Below are 22,710 nucleotides of genomic sequence, written 5' to 3'. Positions count from 1 at the left end.
ACACAGTTTTAATCTGCCAGGAAGTTTCATATCAGCGCACACTCCGCTGCAGAGTGAAAATCTCGTTCTGGAAATATCCCCTAGGCTGTGTCTAAGCCATGTCTCTGCAATATCCTTTCTTTCAGGAGTGCTAGTTCTGCAAGGTTCGCAGGAGAGCTTTTGTAAAGTTTGGAAGGTAGGAGACGAGGTACTGGCAAAAGTAAAGCTGTGAGAACGGGGCGTAAGTCGTGCTTGGGTAGCTCAGTTGGTAGAGCAATTGCCCGCGAAAGGCAAAGTTCCCGAGGTCGAGTCTCGGTTCGGCACGCAGTTTCAATCTGCCAGGAAGCTTCATTTCTGTATTAGTTTCGAGTATAAGACGCACCTGTGATTTGGAGGCAATTAATCGAGGAAAAATGTGCATCTTATAGTCCGTAAAATATTATAATTCAATTAGTGTCCAATGTAGCAGAAGCTCCTAGTTCCTTTCAAGAGTTCTGAAAATGATTAAACTCGATGCAGTACAATTACTAGATAAAAATAAGGCGGATGTCCCCTTAACCATACTGTGCTGATATTGGAATATAGTCACTTGTGAAGCCACTATGGGGTGTTGACGTCTGGTTTACGGTGGTCTGGCTATGTAAGCTCCCTTTATTTGTAGCATAACCCATTCCCACTAGTAGCCGTAAATTCGTCTCTGAAGTAGCATTCGAATGTAATATTTCTCCTCCCTTTCTCCCACACTGACGTGTTCTCACAAAGGGGGCTAATACGAGAGAATCTGGGACTCTAGGGAAAGACTTTTCAAAGAACTGTAATCTGGTTCACAAATGTGGAGGTGTTTCAGTCCACATATTGATGTTCAGCCTCGGTGACTCTGGCCGGGTTCTGGTGGTGGCTGGCACACAGTAGAGACTTGGTTTAAGGGTATTTATAGCCAATGTATAGGGAGAATGGTTATACATTGATTATAATGTATTCATTAATTGCATTCAATAATATATGAGAGTTGTTAAATAACTAATGCCCCATGGAAGTCCGAGGCTGCCAGGCCTGGACTATGGGCTGGATGAGGCAGTGATGTCCAAACCAGTTTCGCGATGTGTTCCCAGGTTCTCAGACCTGTGTGTGTGCGGGCATTATCGTGTTGGAGCAAGATTTCTGCTGGATTCTTGTCCGATCGAACACGTCATAAAAGTCCTTGAGTTTATTCAGAGGCTTTGCGTATGACTCTGAATTCATGGTTGATCTTCTTGGCATCACATCCATAAGAATGATGCAATCACAATCCTAGAAGACTGTGACCATGACTTTTCCGGCAGACGGGGTTATCTTGAATTTCTTCTTTTGTGGTGTATGAGGATGATGCCACTCCATGCCTTTTTGTTTCTGGCACAGAGTTGTGCACCCAGCTTTCGCCCCCCATAACGACAGAAGGGCCTCTCAGTCGGTCTCAAAACACTCCAACAATTCAGATGAAATGGCCTTTCTCTGAATATTGTGTTCTCTTGTGAGCATACATGAATGAGAATACAATGGAACCCATCGTCTGCACCACTTTCAATAATCGCGATTCTCTATCATTACAGACGCACTTCCAATGATGACCGACAACTGTACAGCCAATTGTCGAGTTGTGATGCAGGAACTAATTAAATACGATGCGCAACTCACAGATGTATCTGATGAAAATGCATCGAAGAAACTGTACTTGTAATCAGGTCATTATCAAATGCAAGTCTGAATCTGGACTCTAAAGCGAAATAAGTGAAAAACATTGCGTATTCCCTACAGGCTAATTGGTGCTGGCTCGGTCATACCATGTTTTCTGTTGAGATCCCGAAGCATGAGATGGTTGCAAGCTGTGAAGTACGAGTGTGGTTTGAAAAGTTCTCGGAACGGAATAGCAAAAAAAGTACTTACATCACTGAAACTTCTTTTATTTTCCAATGTAGTCCCCTTGTAGATTAATGCATTTGGTCCAACGATGTTCCAGTGCCTTGATCGCATCTCGAAAATGATTTTCCTCTGGGCTTTGCAAAATAGTTGTCAACTCCGGCGATCAGTTCTACGTTCGAAGTTAATCTTCGTCCACCAAGAAAAATTTTCAGTTTTGGGAAGAGATGGAGGTCTGAGGGAGCCATATCAGGTGCATAAGGCGGATGTGGCAACAATTCATACCATAATTAATGAATTCATACCTTTGTTCGTGTAATTTTGCCATGACGACGGCACATGTGTTACGGCGCGAGTTAAGAGTCGAGGCACCCATCTTGCCGATAATTTTTTTTCATTTCTAAGTCTTCACTTAAAATGTGATATACCCTTTCAGATAACATCTGGCAAGAGTGAGCAATTTCAATCACTTTCAATCGGCGACCCTCCATGACCATTTTGTGCACTTTTACAATGATTTCTGGAGTAGTGACACATCTTGGCCGACCACTGTGCGGATCATCATCAAAGCTCTCCCGACCAAATTTATATTCATTTGTCCAATTGACAACGGTTGAATATGGAGGAGCAGAGTCCTCCAGTGCATTCTGCAAATCGGCATGGATGTCCGTTGCTTTCATACTTTTCTTTACGAAGTACTTCATCACTACTTGAATTTCGATATTTTTTCCATCTTCGCAAATCACTACGCGGGAACAACAATAGAGGAACGTCACCACCACAGCTCTCTTCCAAGAACACTGACTTGACACGTGTTTAAAGGCAACAGTCCAAGGAATATCACGTGGAGAACTCGTTGCGCTAGCGCTGACCTCTCGTGGTGATTCCGAGAACTTTTCAAACCACCCTCGTATTACGCCACATGGAGAGGACTTACTATCTCTCGATGACTGGACTGGATCATGGTGGTATGCTGCTACGGCAGGTGTCGCACAGTGGCGTTTCCCGGAAGAGACAGCCACAACGGTTTTAGTCGATGTCAGCAACAACAGTGTTTTGTGAGGTTATGAGATTTATCTTTTCGGTTCAGTTTATGGCGCCGAGCAGCCTATCAGGTGGGGAGGACTTCAGCGAATCAGTATTGTTGTTACTTTTATAAGCTTCTCCTCCGTATATGTTAGTTTATAGTGGTTAATCATGAGTTTTTCAGGGGCAAGAAAGTCTTCCCCACTTCCATCTCGCCGTTTCCAGCCGGTGGTGGGGTTCGTTTGAGGTTATGACGATTACTTTCCTCCCTACCACCAGCCCACCTTGTTTAAACTATTTCCTGCCTCTCTTCTATTATAACCATCACTCTCTGCTCGATAGTTTGTTGCTGTTAACGAATGGGAAGCTTGCATTCCAAGCCGAAATGGTAGCATGTACCAGGCGATCAAAAAGTCAGTATAAATTTCAAAACTGAATAAATCACGGAATAATGTAGATAGAGAGGTACAAATTGACACACATGCTTGGAATGACACGGGGTTTTATTGCAACAAAAAAAATACAAACGTTCAAAAAATGTCCGACAGATGGCGCTTCATCTGATCAGAATAGCAATAATTACCATAACAAAGTAAGACAAAACAAACATGATGTTCTTTACAGGAAATGCTCAAAATGTCCACCATCATTCCTCAACAATAGCTGTAGTCGAGAAATAATGTTGTGAACAGCACTGTAAAGCATGTCCGGAGTTATGGAGAGGCACTCTCGTCGGATGTTGTCTTTCAGCATCCCTAGAGATGTCAGTCAACCACGATACACTTTCGACTTCAGGTAACCCCAAAGTCAATAATCGTACGGACTGAGGTCTGGGGACCTGAGAGGCCAAGCATGACGAAAGTGGAGGCTGAGCACACGATCATCACCAAACGACGCGCGCAAAAGATGTTCCACGCGTCTAGTAATATATTTTTTTTTTTGATCTAATAAAACCCCATGTCATTTCAAGCATCTCTGTCAATTTTTTCCCCTCTGTCTACGTTATTCCGTGGCTTATTAAGTTTTCAAATTTATACTGACTTTTTGATCACCCGGTATATACGAGCTTTAATAATGGCAACTTCACTTCTGGCCATTAAAATTGCTACACCACGAAGATGACCTGCTACAGACGCGAAATTTAACCGACAGGAAGAAGATGCTGTGATATTCAAATGATTAGCTTTTCAGAGCATTCACACAAGGTTGGCGCCGGTGGCGACATCTACAACGTGATGACTTGAGGAAAGTTTCCAACCTATTTCTCACACACAAACAGCAGTTGACCGGCTTTGCCTGGTGAAATGTTGTTGTGATGCCTCGTGTAAGGAGGACAAATGGGTACCATCACGTTTCCGACTTTGATAAAGGTTGGATTGTAGCCTATAGTGATTGCGGCTTATCGTATCGCGACATTGCTTCTCGCATTAGTCGTGATCCAATGACTATTAGCAGAATATGGAATCGGTGGGTCCACGATGGTAACACGGAACAACGTGCTGGATCCCAACGGCCTCGTATCACTATCTGTCGAGATGACAGGCATCTTATTTGCATGACTGTAACGGATCGTGCACCCACGTCTCGATCCGTGAGTCAACAGATGGGGACGTTTGCAAGACGACAACCATCTGCACGAACAGTTCGACGACGTTTGCAGCAGCATGGACTATCAGCTATGAGACCATGGCTATGGTTACCATTGACGCTGCATCACAAACAGGAGCGCCTGCGATGGTGTACTCAACGACGAACCTGGGTGCACAAATGGCAAAACGTCATTTTTTCAGATGAATCCAGGTTCTGTTTACAGTATCATGATGGTCGCGTCCGTGTTTGGCGACATCGCGGTGAACGCACATTGGAAGCGTGTATTCGTCATCGTCATACAGGCGTATGAGCCAGCGTGATGGTATGGGTTGCCATTGGTTACACGTCTCGGTCACCTCTTGTTCTCATTGACGGCACTTTGAACAGTGGACGTTACATTTCAGATGTGTTACGACCCGTGGCTCTACGCTTCATTCGATACCTGCAAAACCATAAATTTCAGCAGGATAATGCACGACCACATGTTGCAGGCCCTGTACATGCCATTCTAGATACATAGATATAGAAAATGTTCGACTGCTGCCCTGGCCAGCACATTCTCCAGATCTCTCACCAATTGAAAACGTCTGGTCAATGGTGGCCGAACAACTGGCTCGTCACAATACGCCAGTCTCTACTCATGATGATCTGTGGTATCGTGTTGAAGCTGTTTGGGTAGTTGTACCTGTACAAGCCATCCAAGCTCTGTTTGACTCAATGCCCAGGCGTATCAAGGCCGTTATTACGGCCAGAGGTGGTTGTTCTGAGTACTGATTTCTCAGCATCTACGCACTCAAACTTCGTGAAAAAGAATTCAAATGGTTCAAATGGCTTTGAGCACTATGGGACTTAACTTCGGAGGTCATCAGTCCCCTAGAACTTAGAACTACTTAAACCTAACTAACCTAAGGACATCACACACATCCATCCCCGAGGCAGGATTCTAACCTGCGACCGTAGCGGTCGCGCGGCTCCAGACTGTAGCGCCTAGAACCGATCGGCCACTCCGGCCGGCGAAAATGAAATCACAAGTCTGTTCTAGTATTATATATTTGTCCAATGAATACCCGTTTATCATCCGCATTTCTTCTTGGTGTAGCAAATCTAATGGCCAGTAGTGTATTTATTTACAGATAGATATGTGTTTCAAAGTTTTACTGGCCTTCAGAGCAGTCTCCAGCATTGTGTAAAACCCGTTGCCAGCGATGTGGAAGGCGTAGTACACCATTAGCAGATCATGTTCTGTTTTGGTGCGAATGGAGCGGTCTACTGCCTGTCGAATCTCTGGAACTTCTGAAACGAATGCCACGATGTGATTCCTTTATCTTCGGAATCAAATCAAAGTCAGAAGGATTTATGTCCGCGGAGTATGGTGGATGGTACAGTATTTCCCAGTCCCATCGACCGAGCAGAGTAGCCACAGCTTGCGCTGTATGCGACCGTTCATTGTCGTGCAAAACGACGGGTGGGTTGCGCGAAAGTGTCGCAGCTTCTTTCGCAAAGCTGGTCTCAGGCGAAGCTCCGAAAACGAAAGTAATACTGTGCATTAACGGTGGCATTGACTTCGAAACTGTTCCAGAGATTCGACAGGCAGTAGACCGCTCCATTCGCACCATCAACAGAACAGGCTCTGCTAACGGTATACTACGCCTTCCGCATCATTGGCAACGGGTTCTACGCAACGCTGGTGACTACTTTGAAGGACAGTAACAGATGCAAACATTTATCTCTTTTGTATCGGTTGGGATTAGTAGTTGCTTATGTTTAAGTTCCAACCCTCGTAGTAGCCACTATTGAAGTTCCAACCATCATATTACCGCTGCCGGTGGTCATTTTGAATACAAACTGTGATGGTCAGCTGTCTCGTTACTTGTGAGAATCCACATACGTAGTGTATTCACTTGTGTTATTCTTTAATGTGTGCTGCAACAGGTATTGTACAAGTTTCGGCGTGGGAACTTGTCAAAATACGATATCTCATAAACAACTTGCACTAGACCCCTGCAACGAACACCAGTAACATTCTAGTTTACCACACACTTAGTTTGTTAATGTCAATAGGCATTGTTCCAGTTAAAAAAGAGTACGTTGGTACAGAATATACACTTTATAAATATATAATATAAAGGGTGTACCCGCGGGCTAGGGGTAGCGTCTTTGATTCATAATCAAAACATTTTCGGTCCCGGGTTCGATCCCCGCCACTGCATAAATTTTGATAAATAATCAGCATTGTCGGCCGAAGACTTCCGGCATAAGAAGTCAGCCTCATTCTGCCAACGGCCTTGTCAAAGAGGGCGGAGGAGCGGATAGAGGGTCAGGGCACTCTCTTGTCCTAGGGGTGGGAAATTGGCCCTAAAGGCGGGAGAATCAGCAATGATCAAGGACATGAGGATGCAGAAGGCAATGGGAACCACTGCATTAAAGACGCGTAACGTGCATCCACAGGACATGTCGCCGGCACGGTAGCTCAGCGTGTTCGGTCAGAGGGTTAGCTGCCTTCTGTAATAAAAAAAGCTGAGTCAATCGATCCACAACGAACTTAAACGGATGTCTTACGACGTCCGCCCCGATGATGATCTCTCCATTGGCAAAAGATTCCGGAATAGTCCCCCATTCGGATCTCCGGGAGGGGACTGCCTAGGAAGAGGTTACCATGAGAAAAAGATTGAATAATCAACGAAAGGATAACGTTCTACGAGTCTGGGCATGGAACGTCAGAAGCTTGAACGTGGCAGGAAACTAGAAAATCTGAAAAGGGAAATGCAAAGGCTCAATCTAGATATAGTAGGGGTCAGTGAAGTGAAGTGGAAGGAAGACAAGGATTTCTGGTCAGATGAGTATCGGGTAATATCAACAGCAGCAGAAAATGGTATAATAGGTGTACGATTCGTTATGAATAGGAAGGTAGGGCAGAGGGTGTGTTACTGTGGCCGGCCGGAGTGGCCGTTCGTTTCTAGGCGCTACAGTCTGGAACCGCGTGACAGCTACGGTCGCAGGTTCGAATCCTGCCTCGGGCATGGATGTGTGTGATGTCCTTAGGTTAGTTAGGATTGAGTAGTTCTAAGTTCTAGGTGACTGATGACCACAGCAGTTAAGTCCCATAGTGCTCAGGGTCATTTGAACCATTTTTTTTGTGTTACTGTGAACAGTTCAGTGACCGGGTTGTTCTAATTAGAATCGACAGCAGACCAACACCGACAGCGATAGTTCAGGTATACATGCCGACGTCGCAAGCTGAAGATGAACAGATAGAGAAAGTGTATGAGGATATTGAAAGGGAAATGCAGTATGTAAAGGGGGACGAAAATCTAATAGTCATGGGCGACTGGAATGCAGTTGTAGGGGAAGGAGTAGAAGAAAAGGTTACAGGAGAATATGGGCTTGGGACAAGGAATGAAAGAGGAGAAAGACTAATTGAGTTCTGTAACAAGTTTCAGCTAGTAATAGCGAATACCCTGTTCAAGAATCACAAGAGGAGGAGGTTTACTTGGAAAAGGCCGGGAGATACGGGAAGATTTCAATTAGATTACATCATGGTCAGACAGAGATTCCGAAATCAGATACTGGATTGTAAGGCGTACCCAGGAGCAGATATAGACTCAGATCACAATATAGTAGTGATGAAAAGTAGGCTGAAGTTCAAGACATTAGTCAGGAAAAAATCAATACGCAAAGAAGTGGGATACGGAAGTACTAAGGAATGACGACATATGTTTGAAGTTCTCTAACGCTATAGATACAGCAATAAGGAATAGCGCAGTAGGCAATACAGTTGAAGAGGAATGGACATCTCTAAAAAGGGCCATCACAGAAGTTGGGAAGGAAAACATAGGTACAAAGAAGGTAGCTGTGAAGAAACCATGGGTAACAGAAGAAATACTTCAGTTGATTGATGAAAGGAGGAAGTACAAACATGCCATGTAGGCTTTCACGGCCGGCGTCTTTATCAGTAAACTCTTCCGGGCTAAGTTGCCGTGGTCGATCTGTAGAACTTCTTCTCCCTGACGTTTCGTTCTCAACTACGGAGAACGTCTTCCGAGATGAGTCGACGACTGGCTGCTAGGAGTTTTTTTTTTTTTTTCTTTATTGTAATTTTTATCACCTTACACAAGGCGGGCTGTCAGCAGCTTCTGCTAGGAGCTGGGGCCGCCGCTTATATAGAGATCGTAGGGGGCGCCACCACACGTCACGTGGCGTCGATGTGCAGCTATCTCTGGCTATCGTCTGTTCTGTCGATTGCAGGCAATCGATTGTAACGTGATTGATGCAACGTCGACCGCCATACCTTATCCAATTTTAATCCTTCTTCTTTACGATTAAAATTGTATTGATGTTTGTGGATTTCAATTGCCTCTCTATACATACGTGTATAATAGTGCGACGATCTTCGCTAGCACGCTTGTTTCACCAAATTTTATTTCGTGACCTCCATCCTTAAAAACATGTTCCGCTACTGCCGATTTGTCAATATGTCCCAAGCGACAGTTTCTTTTGTGCTCCGTCAACCGTGTATTGATGCTTACTGAAAATACACCATCAACAAGGACTGCGGTTTGCAGCTCAGCACAGCCTGGGACCCGGCCACCGCGAGGTTAAAACGGGCGTGACGGACGCGGGATGAAAACTTTACCATATCTGGCGAGGAAGACAGCACTAGTGACGTCACAGCCAGCAGTGCGGCTATATAGCGACGCGGCCATGGCGACACAGCAGTCAGTCTTACCACTTGACAATGACCGGCGAGAGCTCAGTCGAAAGCTCGTGCGATTTTAACCACCTGACGCGGCTGGAAGCCCGAGAAAATTTTATTAATTCGTATCGCACCCGTTCATAAGTCACAAACAAAGTCATTCCCGTCTTCCCTCACTCGATATGTAGTTCAGGATCATCTGCGGATTTTATGACCAGACTTTCTCATGTCTCCTATTTCCACGATACATTTCAACTTTTTCTTTCATGTTGAAAGTATTTAATTCTGTTCTAATACGAGTATCTCCGTATTTCTAATCATGTCTCTTATGCGCAGTCCTTCTTCCTCCTGATGAACCTCATTCCTGCTGTTTGTTCATAATGGCCCAATGTCTGCTAATCGCACGACAGACAACTTGTGTGTCTTTTATTTTCAGGAACGAAACTTATCGAAACGTACGCCACAGCCTAAGTAAGATATTCGGGAGGTCTATTCCAAAACGGAATCATGTAAGTTTTTTATCTGGCTTTATATTTTCCTTGGAATGCCGTCAATTTGGTTTAATTACTAGAAACTTCACGTAATATTCCTTGCGTATTTCGTTGAGCTGCTGTTAAGATCTTTGTAGGTTATCTTCATTCTTTTGAAAAGCAACGGTATCATCCACAAACAGAATCACACTCAGGTACACATCGAGCGCTATCCTCTATTTTTTTCTTTTTCATTTACGAAGAATGGAGTTAATATATATGTCTATTGACTGGTGGTGAAGCAAGCTTTTCTTGGAGTCTGTGATGATAAAGTTTTGAAATATAATACAGTAAAAAGAGTAACTATATTCCAGTTTTCACTACCTCTATTAAATGATAAGGGTATTCACGTTCTGATATCAGTTTCCATGGGCTATGACAATTAGCACGGTCAAGAGCCTTCTCAAGAGCCGAGACGGCCATATGCGTCTCTAGATTAAGTTCTCTGTCTCTTTCTTTAATGTCCTTCATTACAAACACTTGTCCGTGCATGAATGACCTGATGTAAATTCATTTCGTCCTCGGAAACAACAGCTTCTGTGATATTCTTCATGCGGTTATTGACTGACTATCTTTGAGTACAATTTGTATCCATTGTTTAAAAGACTGATGCCACGATCATTTTTACAGTCCTTGCGTTTCCCTTTCTTGAACAGAGAGAGTACTTTTGTTTTACTCCACGTGTCAGATATTGGAGTTCCTCCAGCATTAATTTATTAATTGTAAAACCCTTTCATCTAGTGATAAGTCGCCATATTTTATCACTTCAGCAATTACTCCCTACTATCCTGTTCCTTACACCTTTGAAAGCGTCTTGCAGCTCCTCCATAATAACTGAATCTACTATTTCGTTGTACACAATTTACAATTTCTGCAGCATTGTCTTCGGCTTTCTGTGTACACCATAAGTCTGAATAATGATTTATCCATTGCTCACTGGGTGTGATTTGCAGTGAGACATTGCCTCTATCTTCCTTGTTCAGGTGTTTGATTACTTCGCATGTGCATTGCTATCTACTATGTACGTCGTTTTGTAAGATACTAATTAACTTGTCCCATGGCTCTTCATGTGACTTGTGCACTGTTTCCAGCGTTCCTTTCTATTTTGTACGTTTACCAACGCTCAGAAGATTTGCCTGTAGAAACTTTGCCCCCCCCCCCCCCCCCCCCCACGCCTTCGCTACTACACTTAGGAGACACAGCGTTATTGAAGGCACCTCCAGTGCAGGATGCGAGCATTATTGCATTCTTCGATGAAACCGAGGGCTGTGCCGGCGATAGCTCGGAACTGTCCTTGAAGTAACTTACTTCTGACAGTTAGTTGTGTCACCTCAAATTGCTCCTGCGGATGTAGTACGACGTACGAAGGCCATACTCTGAACACGATGGTCCTCCCACTCGGAGGTGCCACGCGGCAGCCCGGACCCGGTCTTCCTGCGACCCGTACATTCTCGCGACCACCGCCGCCAGCAATCACGTAAATTCAGAAGGAACAACCAGCTTCTCCCAGCCCTCTTACACGGCCTCGCTCTAATCAGTGAGATGCTGATAATGGCGACTTTGCTCCCACAGAGAAATTGTTGATTAGCATCATCTCACCACGTCCAATCTCAAAGGTAACTAACGCTCACTACCGTACTAGATTATATTTAAAGTAAATCACAGTTGCATCCACATACTGGTGCTACTAGTGCCACCCTTATGCTGCTAGCGCTGAATTCCAATAGCATCATCTTTCAGATGAAGGAAAAAGACTACAAAATTTCGTTCATTTCGTACAACTTCTTTTTGGTGTTGCGTGTTTTTTTTGTGTCAGTCTATACATGCAGACTAAAGCAACGAATGAAAATATGTACGAAGTTCGGGACTCAAACCCGGGCCTCCTACTCACTAGGCAGACGTGCTAACCACTGCGCCAGTACTGCACGGACAGCGCTAGCACGCCTCCCCTTCAATCCAAATTCCCGCTTTAGCTCACTTGGTATCCTCCCTAAACTCGTACAGTATTGCAGAGGATCCCCAACCGAATTGGTTATAATTGAAGCGCAATGTCAGCTGTGGATTACGTGGACGTTATTGCTAACCGCTGCGTCACTTCAAGCTTGAATCCTCGACAAGGATGGCATCTTCCTACAGGACAACTGTCGATGTCACAAGATCAGAATCGCGCTGTAATGGCTTGATGACCGTCATAGTTAACTCACATCAGCATCGAAAGAAACGGAGGATCCTGCCTAAACCCAGTACAAGTTCTATAATCAAACCATACTTCATAGTTGCAGAGCCTTTATCAAGTCTTATACTTTTCTGTTGTGTGTGGGCTGAGGCGTGAATCGGAGTTTGGAATGAGAAGGAACGCGTACTACGGTAAACTGTGCAGTTGTACAAAGCCACTGTGGCAGGGTGGCGTAGTGATTATTATCTACCTACTAAGCAGGAGACCCGGTTTCGGATCTTGGCTTTGGTGCAAATTTTCATTCCTCGCTTCAATCTGCATATATACAAAAAGTTGAAAAGTCAGCCAAGAAGTTGCAAATAAAGGTTTATTAGCTCTTGACCTAGGATTTGATATTTGTAAAAATATCTACATCTACATCTACATCTACATCCATACTCCGCAAGCCACCTGACGGTGTGTGGCGGAGGGTACCTTGAGTACCTCTATCGGTTCTCCCTTCTATTCCAGTCTCGTATTGTTCGTGGAAAGAAGGATTGTCGGTATGCCTGTGTGGGCTCTAATCTCTCTGATTTTATCCTCATGGTCTCTTCGCGAGGTATACGTAGGAGGGAGCAATATACTGCTTGACTCTTCGGTGAAGGTATGTTCTCGAAACTTTGACAAAAGCCCGTACCGAGCAACTGAGCGTCTCTCCTGCAGAGTCTTCCACTGGAGTTTATCTATCATCTCAGTAACGCTTTCGCGATTACTAAATGATCCTGTAACGAAGCGCGCTGCTCTCCGTTGTATCTTCTCTATATCTTCTATCAACCCTATCTGGTACGGATCCCACACTGCTGAGCAGTATTCAAGCAGTGGGCGAACAAGCGTACTGTAACCTACTTCCTTTGTTTTCGGATTGCATTTCCTTAGGATTCTTCCAATGAATCTCAGTCTGGCATCTGCTTTACCGACGATCAACATTATATGATCATTCCATTTTAAATCACTCCTAATGCGTACTCCCAGATAATTTATGGTATTAACTGCTTCCGGTTGCTGACCTGCTATTTTATAGCTAAATGATAAAGGATCTATCTTTCTGTGTATTCGCAGCACATTACACTTGTCTACATTGAGATTCAATTGCCATTCCCTGCACCATGCGTCAATTCGCTGCAGATCCTCCTGCATTTCAGTACAATTTTCCATTGTTACAACCTCTCGATACACCACAGCATCATCCGCAAAAAGCCTCAGTGAACTTCCGATGTCATCCACAAGGTCATTTATGTGTATTGTGAATAGCAACGGTCCTATGACACTCCCCTGCGGCACACCTGAAATCACTCTTACTTCGGAAGACTTCTCTCCATTGAGAATGACATGTTGCATCCTGTTATCTAGGAACTCCTCAATCCAATCACACAATTGGTCTGATAGTCCATATGCTCTTACTTTGTTCATTAAACGACTGTGGGGAACTGTATCGAACGCTGTGCGGAAGTCAAGAAACACGGCATCTACCTGTGAACCCGTGTCTATGGGCCTCTGAGCAGTGGGCCTTCTTACATCACAAGCTGTAACAACTACTTCTGTAAATCGGAATGGGCGGCTACGTATTGCAAACCTAACGACAGTGGAAATAGAGGAGCAGGCCCAAGTGCTTCGGAGTACGCCTTTCAGCTCACATGGTTGAACATGGGGCCCTACGGCAGTTGACGTGCTGCCATGGTGATCCGATATTGTTGCAAGGTACAGGATCATCGAGACTGGACCATGGATCAGTGGAAACGTGTGACTGTTCAACTGAGTCACGTTTCTTGTTATACCAACTCAATGGCTGAATCTGTATATGCCGTCATACAGGCGTACAGATGCTCTAAACGTGAACCGTGCCATGAATATAGGTGAGTGTGGATACTGAGCTGGGCCTCCATGGCACCCGTGGTGGTAATCGAAGGGCAATGTCAGCTTTGGATTACGTGGACGTTATTGCTGACCGCTGTGTCACTTCAAGCTTGAATTTTCCTCGACAAGGATGGCATCTTCCTACAGGACGACTGTCCATGTCACAAGATCAGAATTGCGCTGTAATGGCTTGATGACCGTGATAGTTACGTTAACGTCTTGGTCACCAGTTCGCATGATATGATCCCGATCGAACACATCTGTGATGCTGTCGGACGCTAGGTTCGAGCCTACAAACCATCGGTCAGTAATTTGCGGGAACTGTGTGATTTTTAAGTAGATATCCGCGGCCACATATCACTGGAAACCTTTAGGACTTTTTTGAATCCATGTCATGCAGAACGGCTTCCACAGATAGACAGCAGTAGTAGTTATTCAAGGAGAAGAGGGGGAGGGGGGACTGTTTTTGGGAGTAGACCAGATAGCGAGGTCATCGGTCTTATCGGATTAGGGAAGGACAGGGAAGGAAGTCGGCCGTGCCCTTTGAAAGTAATCATCACGGCCTTTGCTCGGAGCGATTTAGAGAAATCACGAAAACCTAAATCAGGATGGCCGGACACGGGATTGAGCCTCGCTCGGTTCAAAGATAGACCAACAAGTTATTAATCAGCTGATCATAAAGTTTCTGCAAAGAGAAGAACACAATAATAAGGCCATTTGTGCACAATTTAATATACCCTACATGTAAAATAACTAGAAAATTCAAGAATAAATAGAAGTTGCCTACATGAGTAACTTAGATGTTCTGGGAGAAGTGAAGCAAATTAAATCACTTAATAAAAACAAGTCTTCCGGTCAGCACTGTATACCAGTTATGGCGATGCAGCAGTTTCGTATTAACAGTCATATACAACCGCTTGCTCGAGGAAAGATTTGTACCCACAGACTGGAAAGCTACCCAAATCACACCAATATTCAAGAAAGGTAGTAGGAGTTACCCACTATATTACAGGCCCACCGCGCGACCGATACGGTCGCAGTTTCGAATCCTGCCGCGGGCATGGATGTGTGTGATGTCCTTAGGTTAGTTAGGTTTAAGTAGTTCTAAGTTCTAGTGGACCGATGACCTCAGATGTTAAGTCCCATAGTCCTCAGAGCCATTTGAACCATTTGGCCAATAAAAACAATTCGACACGTTGGTGTCGGTATGCAGCAAAATTTTGGAGCATGTATTGTGTTAGAACATTATGAATTAGCTTCAAGAGAACAGTATATTGGCACATAGTCAACACGGACTTAGAAAACATCGTTCTTGTGAAACACAACTAGCTGTTTACACACGCTAATTGCGGAGTGCTATTGCCAAGGGATATAAAATTGATTCAGTATTTCTAGTTTTACAGAAGGCTTCTGGCAATTTACGACATAAGCGACTTGTAGTGAAACTGCGTTCTTGTGGGATGTCCTTTCAGTTATTTGATGGGCTTCGTGATTTCCTGTCAGAGAGGCCACAGTTCGTAATAATTGACGTAAAGTCGTTGAGTAAAACAAAAGTGATTTCTCGCGTTTCCCAAGGTAGTGTTACAGGCTCTCTGTTGTTCCTTATATATATAAGTGATTTCGGAGACAATCTGAGCAATTTTCTTAGGTTGTTTGCAGATGATGCTGTCCTCTATCGTCTAGTAAAGTAATCAGAAGATCAAAATAAACTGCAAAATTATTTAGAAAAGATATCCGTATGGTGCGAAAATTGTTAGTTGACCGTAAATAATGGGAAGTGTGAGGTCATCTACGTGAGTGCTAAAAGGAATCCGCTAAACTTCGATTACACGATAAATCAGTCAATTTTAAAGCCCGTAAATTCTCCTAAATACCTAGAATTACAGTTGCGAACAACTTAAATTGGAAAGAACACGTAGAAATTGTTGCGGGAAAGAGTAAACCAAAGACTGCGTTTTATTGGCAGGACATTTACGAAATGCAGCATATCTGCTAAAGAGGCAGCCTACACTACGCTTGTCCGTCCTCTTTCGGAGTACTGCTGCGGGATCTGGGATCGTTAACATATAGAATTAAGGGAGTACATCGAGGGAGGGAAAAGAAGAGCAGAACGTTATATATTATGGCGAAATAGGGGAAATGGTGTCATTAACATGGTATAGGATTTGGGGTGGACATCATTAAAACAAGGGCGTTTTTCGTAGCGGGAGAATCTTCTCACGAAATATCAATCACCTAGCCGGCTGGAGTGACCGAGCGGTTCTAGGCGCTACAGTCTGGAGCTGCGCGAACGCTACGGTCGCAGGTTCGAATCCTGCCTCGGGCATGGATGTGTGTGATGTCCTTAGGTTAGTTAGGTTTAAGTAGTTCTAAGTTCTAGGGGACTGATGACCTCAGTAGTTAAGTCCCATAGTGCTCAGAGCCATTTGAATCATCAATCACCAACTTTCTCCTCCGAGTACCAAAATATTTAGTTGACACCGACCTCGTAAGGAGAAACGATCATCATAATAAAATAAGGAAAATCAGAGCTCACACGAAAGGATATAGGTATTCGTTTTCTTTCCGCGCACAGTTCGAGATTGGAATAATAGAGAGTAATGTGAAGGTTCAATGTAACCCCTGCCAAGCACTTAAGTGTGATTTGGGGAGTATCCACGTAGATGAAGATATGGATGAAAATCTCTGGAGCTAGATCTCTTACACTACTAAAAGTGGAGTGGCCGAGCGGTTCTAGGCGTTACAGACTGGAACCGCGCGATCGCTACAGTCGCAGGTTCGAATCTTGCCTCGGGCATGGATGTGTGTGATGTCCTTAGGTTGGTTAGGTTTAAGTAGTTCTAAGTTCTAGGGGACTGATTACCTCAGAAGTTAAGTCCCATAGTGCTCAGAGCCATTTGAACTACTAAAAGTAATGTAGCTCTCTCATATGGGGCTAAGAACACTGATACTGCTTAAGAAGTTACATTGCACAACAGACACATACTCGCAAAGATATAATCAGAAATATTAGACTAAGCACGTCCATTGTCACGATAAAAATAATTTGCTGGCTTATTCGTGTACGCTCATTGGTGAAGAAAAGGTATTGGTAGAAGAGTTGCAGAGTGGCCTTTCATAATTATGTTCTTTATTAACTGAATTCTCCGACAGTGACTACAAAAAGTTATTTAATGTGTTCTTGCAGAAAATAATGCAAGTCTATTGCTGATTTTCGTTTTTTCGATAAATATTTCTTCGAGAAGGGTGGTCTTTGATTGGGAAATTACTTATTGGAGACAGTAGGCACCGTCTCTATTAATGGTTTAGCTATATCAAAAAAATACGAAAATAAAGCTGTACACTAGGAAAGGTACTCTATCACTAGTATAATAAACAAGTGGCATAACTGGCATAAAAAGTGAATGAGTTTCACCATAAAATTAAATGTAGTGGAGCAATTTAGAAAAAAAAAAGATGCATAAAACTTGACAATAACTCGGAAGACTGTGAAACATAAAGGAAGTATAACTTCAGTCATGTTTTATAGATCCTACCCAGAAAGGGGACCTAGCGAGACGTAGCTCGAAACGGTTCAAATGGCTCTGAGCACTATGGGACTTAACTACTTTGGTCGTCAGTCCCCTAGACCTCAGAACTACTTAAGCCTAACTAACCTAAGGACATCACACCCATACATGCCCGAGGCAGGATTCGAACATGGGACCGTACCGGTCGCGCGGTTCCACACTGTAGCGCGTAGAACCGCTCGGCCACACCGGCCGGCAGACGTAGCTCGAGACAAGTATGCTAAGGAAAGGGTTCCGGTTATGAATGTGCAAACAAATCGTCCACAGGGACCAAAAATTGTTTGTATTTGTTTTATGGCGAGCTGAAAGTAGCACTTCCATTGCAACAAACTGAAGTAGGAAACGAATCTGGAATCTAAAACGAGTCGCTTGTGTGGTAGGTATTTTTTTTATAATTTTTTTTTTCATCAGTCTACTGACTGGTTTGATGCGGCCCGCCAGGAATTCCTTTCCTGTGCTAACCTCTTCATCTCAGAGTAGCACTTGCAACCTACGTCCTCAATTATTTGCTTGACGTATTCCAATCTCTGTCCTCCTCTACAGTTTTTACCCTCTACAGCTCTCTCTAGCACCATGGAAGTCATTCCCTCATGTCTTAGCAGATGTCCTATCATCCTGTCCCTTCTCCTTATCAGTGTTTTCCACATATTCCTTTCCTCTCCGATTCTGCGTAGAACCACCTCGTTCCTTACCTTATCAGTCCACCTAATTTTCAACATTCGTCTATAGCACCACATCTCAAATGCTTCGATTCTCTTCTGTTCCGGTTTTCCCACAGTCCATGTTTCACTACAATACAATGCTGTACTCCAGACGTACATCCCCAGAAATTTCTTCCTCAAATTAAGGCCGGTATTTGATATTAGTAGACTTCTCTTGGCCAGAAATCCCTTTTTTGCCATAGTGAGTCTGCTTTTGATGTCCTCCTTGCTCCGTCCGTCATCGGTTATTTTACTGCCTGGGTAGCAGAATTCCTTAACTTCATTAACTTCGTGACCATCAATCCAAATGTTAAGTTTCTCGCTGTTCTCATTTCTACTAGATCTCATTACCTTCGTCTTTCTCCGATTTACTCTCAAACCATACTGTGTACTCATTAGACTGTTCATTCCGTTCAGCAGATCATTTATTCTTCTTCACTTTCACTCAGGATAGCAATGTCATCAGCGAACCGTATCATTGATATCCTTTCACCCTATATTTTAATTCCACTCCTGAACCTTTCTTTTATTTCCATCATTGCTTCCTCGATGTACAGACTGAAGAGTAGGGGCGAAAGGCTACAGACTTGTCTTACACCCTTCTTAATACGAGCACTTCGTTCTTGATCGTCCACTCTTATTATTCCCTCTTTGTTGTTGTACATATTGTATATGACCCGTCTGTCCCTATAGCTTACCCCTACTTTTTTCAGAATCTCGAACAGCTTGCACCATTTCATATTGTCGAACGCTTTTTCCAGGTCGACAGATCCTATGAAAGGGTCTTGATTTTTCTTTAGCCTTGCTTCCATTATTAGCCGTAACGTCAGAATTGCCTCTCTCGTCCCTTTACTTTTCCTAAAGCCAAACTGATCGTCACCTAGCGCATTCTCAATTTTCTTTTCCATTCTTCTGTATATTATTCTTGTAAGCAGCTTCGAGGCATGAGCTGTTAAGCTGATTGTGCGATAATTCTCGCACTTGTCAGCTCTTGCCGTCTTCGGAATTGTGTGGATGATGCTTTTCCGAAAGTCAGATGGTATATCGCCGGACTCATATATTCTGCACACCAACGCTAATAGTCGTTTTGTTGCCACTTCCCCCAATGATTTTAGAAATTCTGATGGAATGTTATGTATCCCTTCTGCCTTATTTGACCGTAAGTCCTCCAAAGCTCTTTTAAATTCCGATTCTAATACTGGATCCCCTATCTCTTCTAAATCGACTCCTGTTTCTTCTTCTATCACATCAGACAAATCTTCACCCTCATAGAGGCTTTCAATGTATTCTTTCCACGTATCTGCTCTATTCTCTGCATTTAACAGTGGAATTGCCGTTGCACTCTTAATGTTACCACCGTTGCTTTTAATGTCACCAAAGGTTGTTTGGAATTTCCTGTATGCTGAGTCTGTCCTTCCGACGATCATATATTCTTCGATGTCTTCACATTTTTCCTGCAGCCATTTCGTCTTAGCTTCCCTGCACTTCCTATTTATTTCATTCCACAGCGACTTGTATTTCTGTATTCCTGATTTTCCCGGAACATGTTTGTACTTCCTCCTTTCATCAATCAACTGAAGTATTTCTTCTGTTACCCATGGTTTCTTCACAGCTACCTTCTTTGTACCTATGTTTTCTTTCCCAACTTCTGTGATGGCCCTTTTTAGAGATGTCCATTCCTCTTCAACTGTACTACCTACTGCGCTATTCCTTATTGCTGTATCTATAGCGTTAGAGAACTTCAAACGTATCTCGTCATTCCTTAGTACTTCCGTATCCCACTTCTTTGCGTATTGATTCTTCCTGACTAATGTCTTGAACTTCAGCCTACTCTTCATCACTACTATATTGTGATCTGAGGCTATATCTGCTCCTGGATACGCCTTACAATCCAGTATCTGATTTCGGAATCTCCGTCTGACCATGATGTAATCTAATTGAAATCTTCCCGTATCTCCCGGCCTTTTCCAAGTATACCTCCTCCTCTTGTGATTCTTGAACAGGGTATTTGCTATTACAGAACTCAATTAGTCTTTCTCCTCTTTCATTCCTTGTCCCAAGCCCATATTCTCCTGTGACCTTTTCTTCTACTCCTTCCCCTACAACTGCATTCCAGTCGCCCATGACTATTAGATTTTCGTCCCCCTTTACATACTGCATTACCCTTTCAATATCCTCATACACTTTCTCTATCTGTTCGGTAGGTATAGCGTTCATCTTGTAATTAAAAAACAAGTAGTATGAAGTAAACGGAAGATTCCGTAATGTATATCAAGACTAAATATCCATGATGTGGTATAGCTTTTAAGTCACAAGAAACAAAGCATATGTCTCACTATTCATTAGTATCAGTAGAAGACACATTTTTCATTGCGTCGCAGAGAAGCATGAGATACTTTGATTTCAGAGCTGAGCGAAAATGTGTGATTTCGACATGACAAATAGATCTGTTACGTATGTACCGAGAGTAAAAAAAAGTCCTTTGATTAAATAATTTATTTTTATGTAATGACAGAGGTTCATTTATGATGGAAGAAGTTCGTAATTGCTGCCGACAGCTATCAAAATTGTTATCTCAGATAATGTGTGTGTTATCTTCTCAGCCCCCTGTATTTTCTAGATGGGTTGGCTTCCATGCTCTAGCTTGTACTGGATATCTACGAATGCTATTAGAGCATGTGTCACTTGATAGACAACACAACCTAGAATATTTTCCAACTATTTGCTGTACATCACTTCAGCATGTGATACGCTTTTCTCTATAATTTCATTCACGGAGTAACATGATTAAATGTTTTAAAATTTTTGGGATGACCTGTACTTTTGGATGTTATACGCGGTCCTGATTCTATACTTGTAAATAAAATGACTAACTACATGTTGCAGATGGCCGTGAGGTTGACCTCGGCTACATTCTGACACCCAGCGATGAAGGCATTCCTATGGCGTGTTCTGAGAGTGACTCTGACGAAGACTGCTTCCACTTCAGTAGGACTAAAATAACCGTCCGTAGGAACGAGAGAGTCAGCCAGTGTGCTACCTTCAGGCAGTGGGTAAACTCTTCAACGGCAGTCCTGACCAGTTGCCAGAACCACTCGGGTAGTCACATCTTTGGAGGCCTCGAGCAGTACCGGCAGTACTGGCCCATAGAGAACAACGTTTACAGCCAGTATTCGTACGTGACCAAACAATCAGACCACGTCGGAGTTGCTGTGCGTTACTGGTTGTTCTCTGACGGGAGATTCGTCCATATTCCAGCTCACGTCCCTCTTTTCATCGACCAGAATACCAACGATTCGGTCGACGCTTTGTGCTTCATTGCGAAGAACCAGGATCCGTACCCGTTGGAAAGACCGCTCACCGTCTTGGAGTGGGACCTGTGCATGTTCGACGATGCGAGGCAGGCCCACGAGTACGCCGTGCAGAACTACCTGGGCACGCCGACGGGGATCCCAGACGAGCGTATGACCACACACCCCATCTGGTCCACGTGGGCGCGCTACAAGGACGACGTCGACGAGATGAAGGTCAGGCAGATGGCCGCCGAGGTCCTCGCCTATGGATTCAACAACAGCCAAATAGAAATAGACGACAACTGGGAAACCTGCTACGGAAGCTTCAAATTTAATAAGACCAAGTTCCCTGACATAAAAACACTCACAAATGACCTGCACGCTTTAGGATTCCGTGTAACCCTCTGGATACATCCATTTGTGAATCGCGGATGCGAGCCCTACCTCTCGGAGGGAATGGCGAACGGCTACTTCGTAAATGACACTAACGGTAGTTCCAGTACTAATTGGTGGAATGGAGTCGGCCATATCATCGACTTCACTAATCCTGAAGCAGCAGCGTGGTGGGCGAATCGACTCTGGGTAAGTACCATCATTTCAGGTTCCTAGTTTCTTTGACGCATCTGCACTCATAAGCAATTGTGTTAGAGGCAGCTTCTCTGTAGGTCTCCCTATTGTCGCTATGTCGGCAGCGGCGTGTCGCAGCGAGGACTCTGCGAGAAACTATATCCTTTGGGCAGTAGGCTGATCTATGGCCGATCAAACGCCGCTAGTTACTCATGGATATTGCTCTCGATAGCGTAATATTAGTCTGCAATATTGCAGAGATCAGAATATATGGGTGGACGGAGCGGACTCTGTTCGGAATCAATAAGGTGGTGCGCTGCCTTGCTGAAAAATCGCCTTTGGGCTACCGTTAACCAACAAACGGACATAAATGATCGGACCGAAGGTTCTGTATTATCGACCTTATACAGACGTCAAATGGTAAATTTTCCACCAGTATTCGCCAGGATAATCCTAGGTCACCGGTAGGTGGTAAATGACTGCCGCGAAGACGATGTCCTGTGGTGGTGACTTCAGTGACAGACTATTTTACAACAATCCGTTCTGTGCCTACCGCGTCCACTTCACACCACTATTGTAGGATTCCAAATTTCACCTTCAAACTCCAGCTTTAATACGCTGTTGCGGAAATCACGGTCCGTATAATGGCAGAGCCGTCGTACAATGAGCGTTGTCTTACAGACCTAATGATAACAGTACTCAAAAGTATGGTATAGACCCTGTGCATAAGCAGTTTTGGATCCCAAATTTACCACGAAAAGCCACATGAGTTGTCATTATTTTACTGAGACGGTGAA

The 22,710-nt window shown here is 43.8% G+C and overlaps 1 protein-coding gene across 1 annotated transcript in view; it reads left to right on the top strand.

Moving 5' to 3' along the window:
• LOC126413189 (myogenesis-regulating glycosidase-like) overlaps positions 1-22,710 on the top strand; it is a 92,134-nt gene that overhangs the window by 49,842 nt on the left and 19,582 nt on the right. The window contains exon 3 of the mRNA XM_050083085.1: positions 20,940-21,928. Within this exon, the coding sequence (XP_049939042.1) occupies positions 20,940-21,928 (989 nt within the window). The remainder of the gene's footprint in view (positions 1-20,939; positions 21,929-22,710) is intronic.

Source organism: Schistocerca serialis, chromosome 7 (assembly GCF_023864345.2).
Source record: "Schistocerca serialis cubense isolate TAMUIC-IGC-003099 chromosome 7, iqSchSeri2.2, whole genome shotgun sequence".
Lineage (NCBI taxonomy): Eukaryota > Metazoa > Arthropoda > Insecta > Orthoptera > Acrididae > Schistocerca > Schistocerca serialis.
This window is presented reverse-complemented; position numbering and strand designations above follow the sequence as displayed.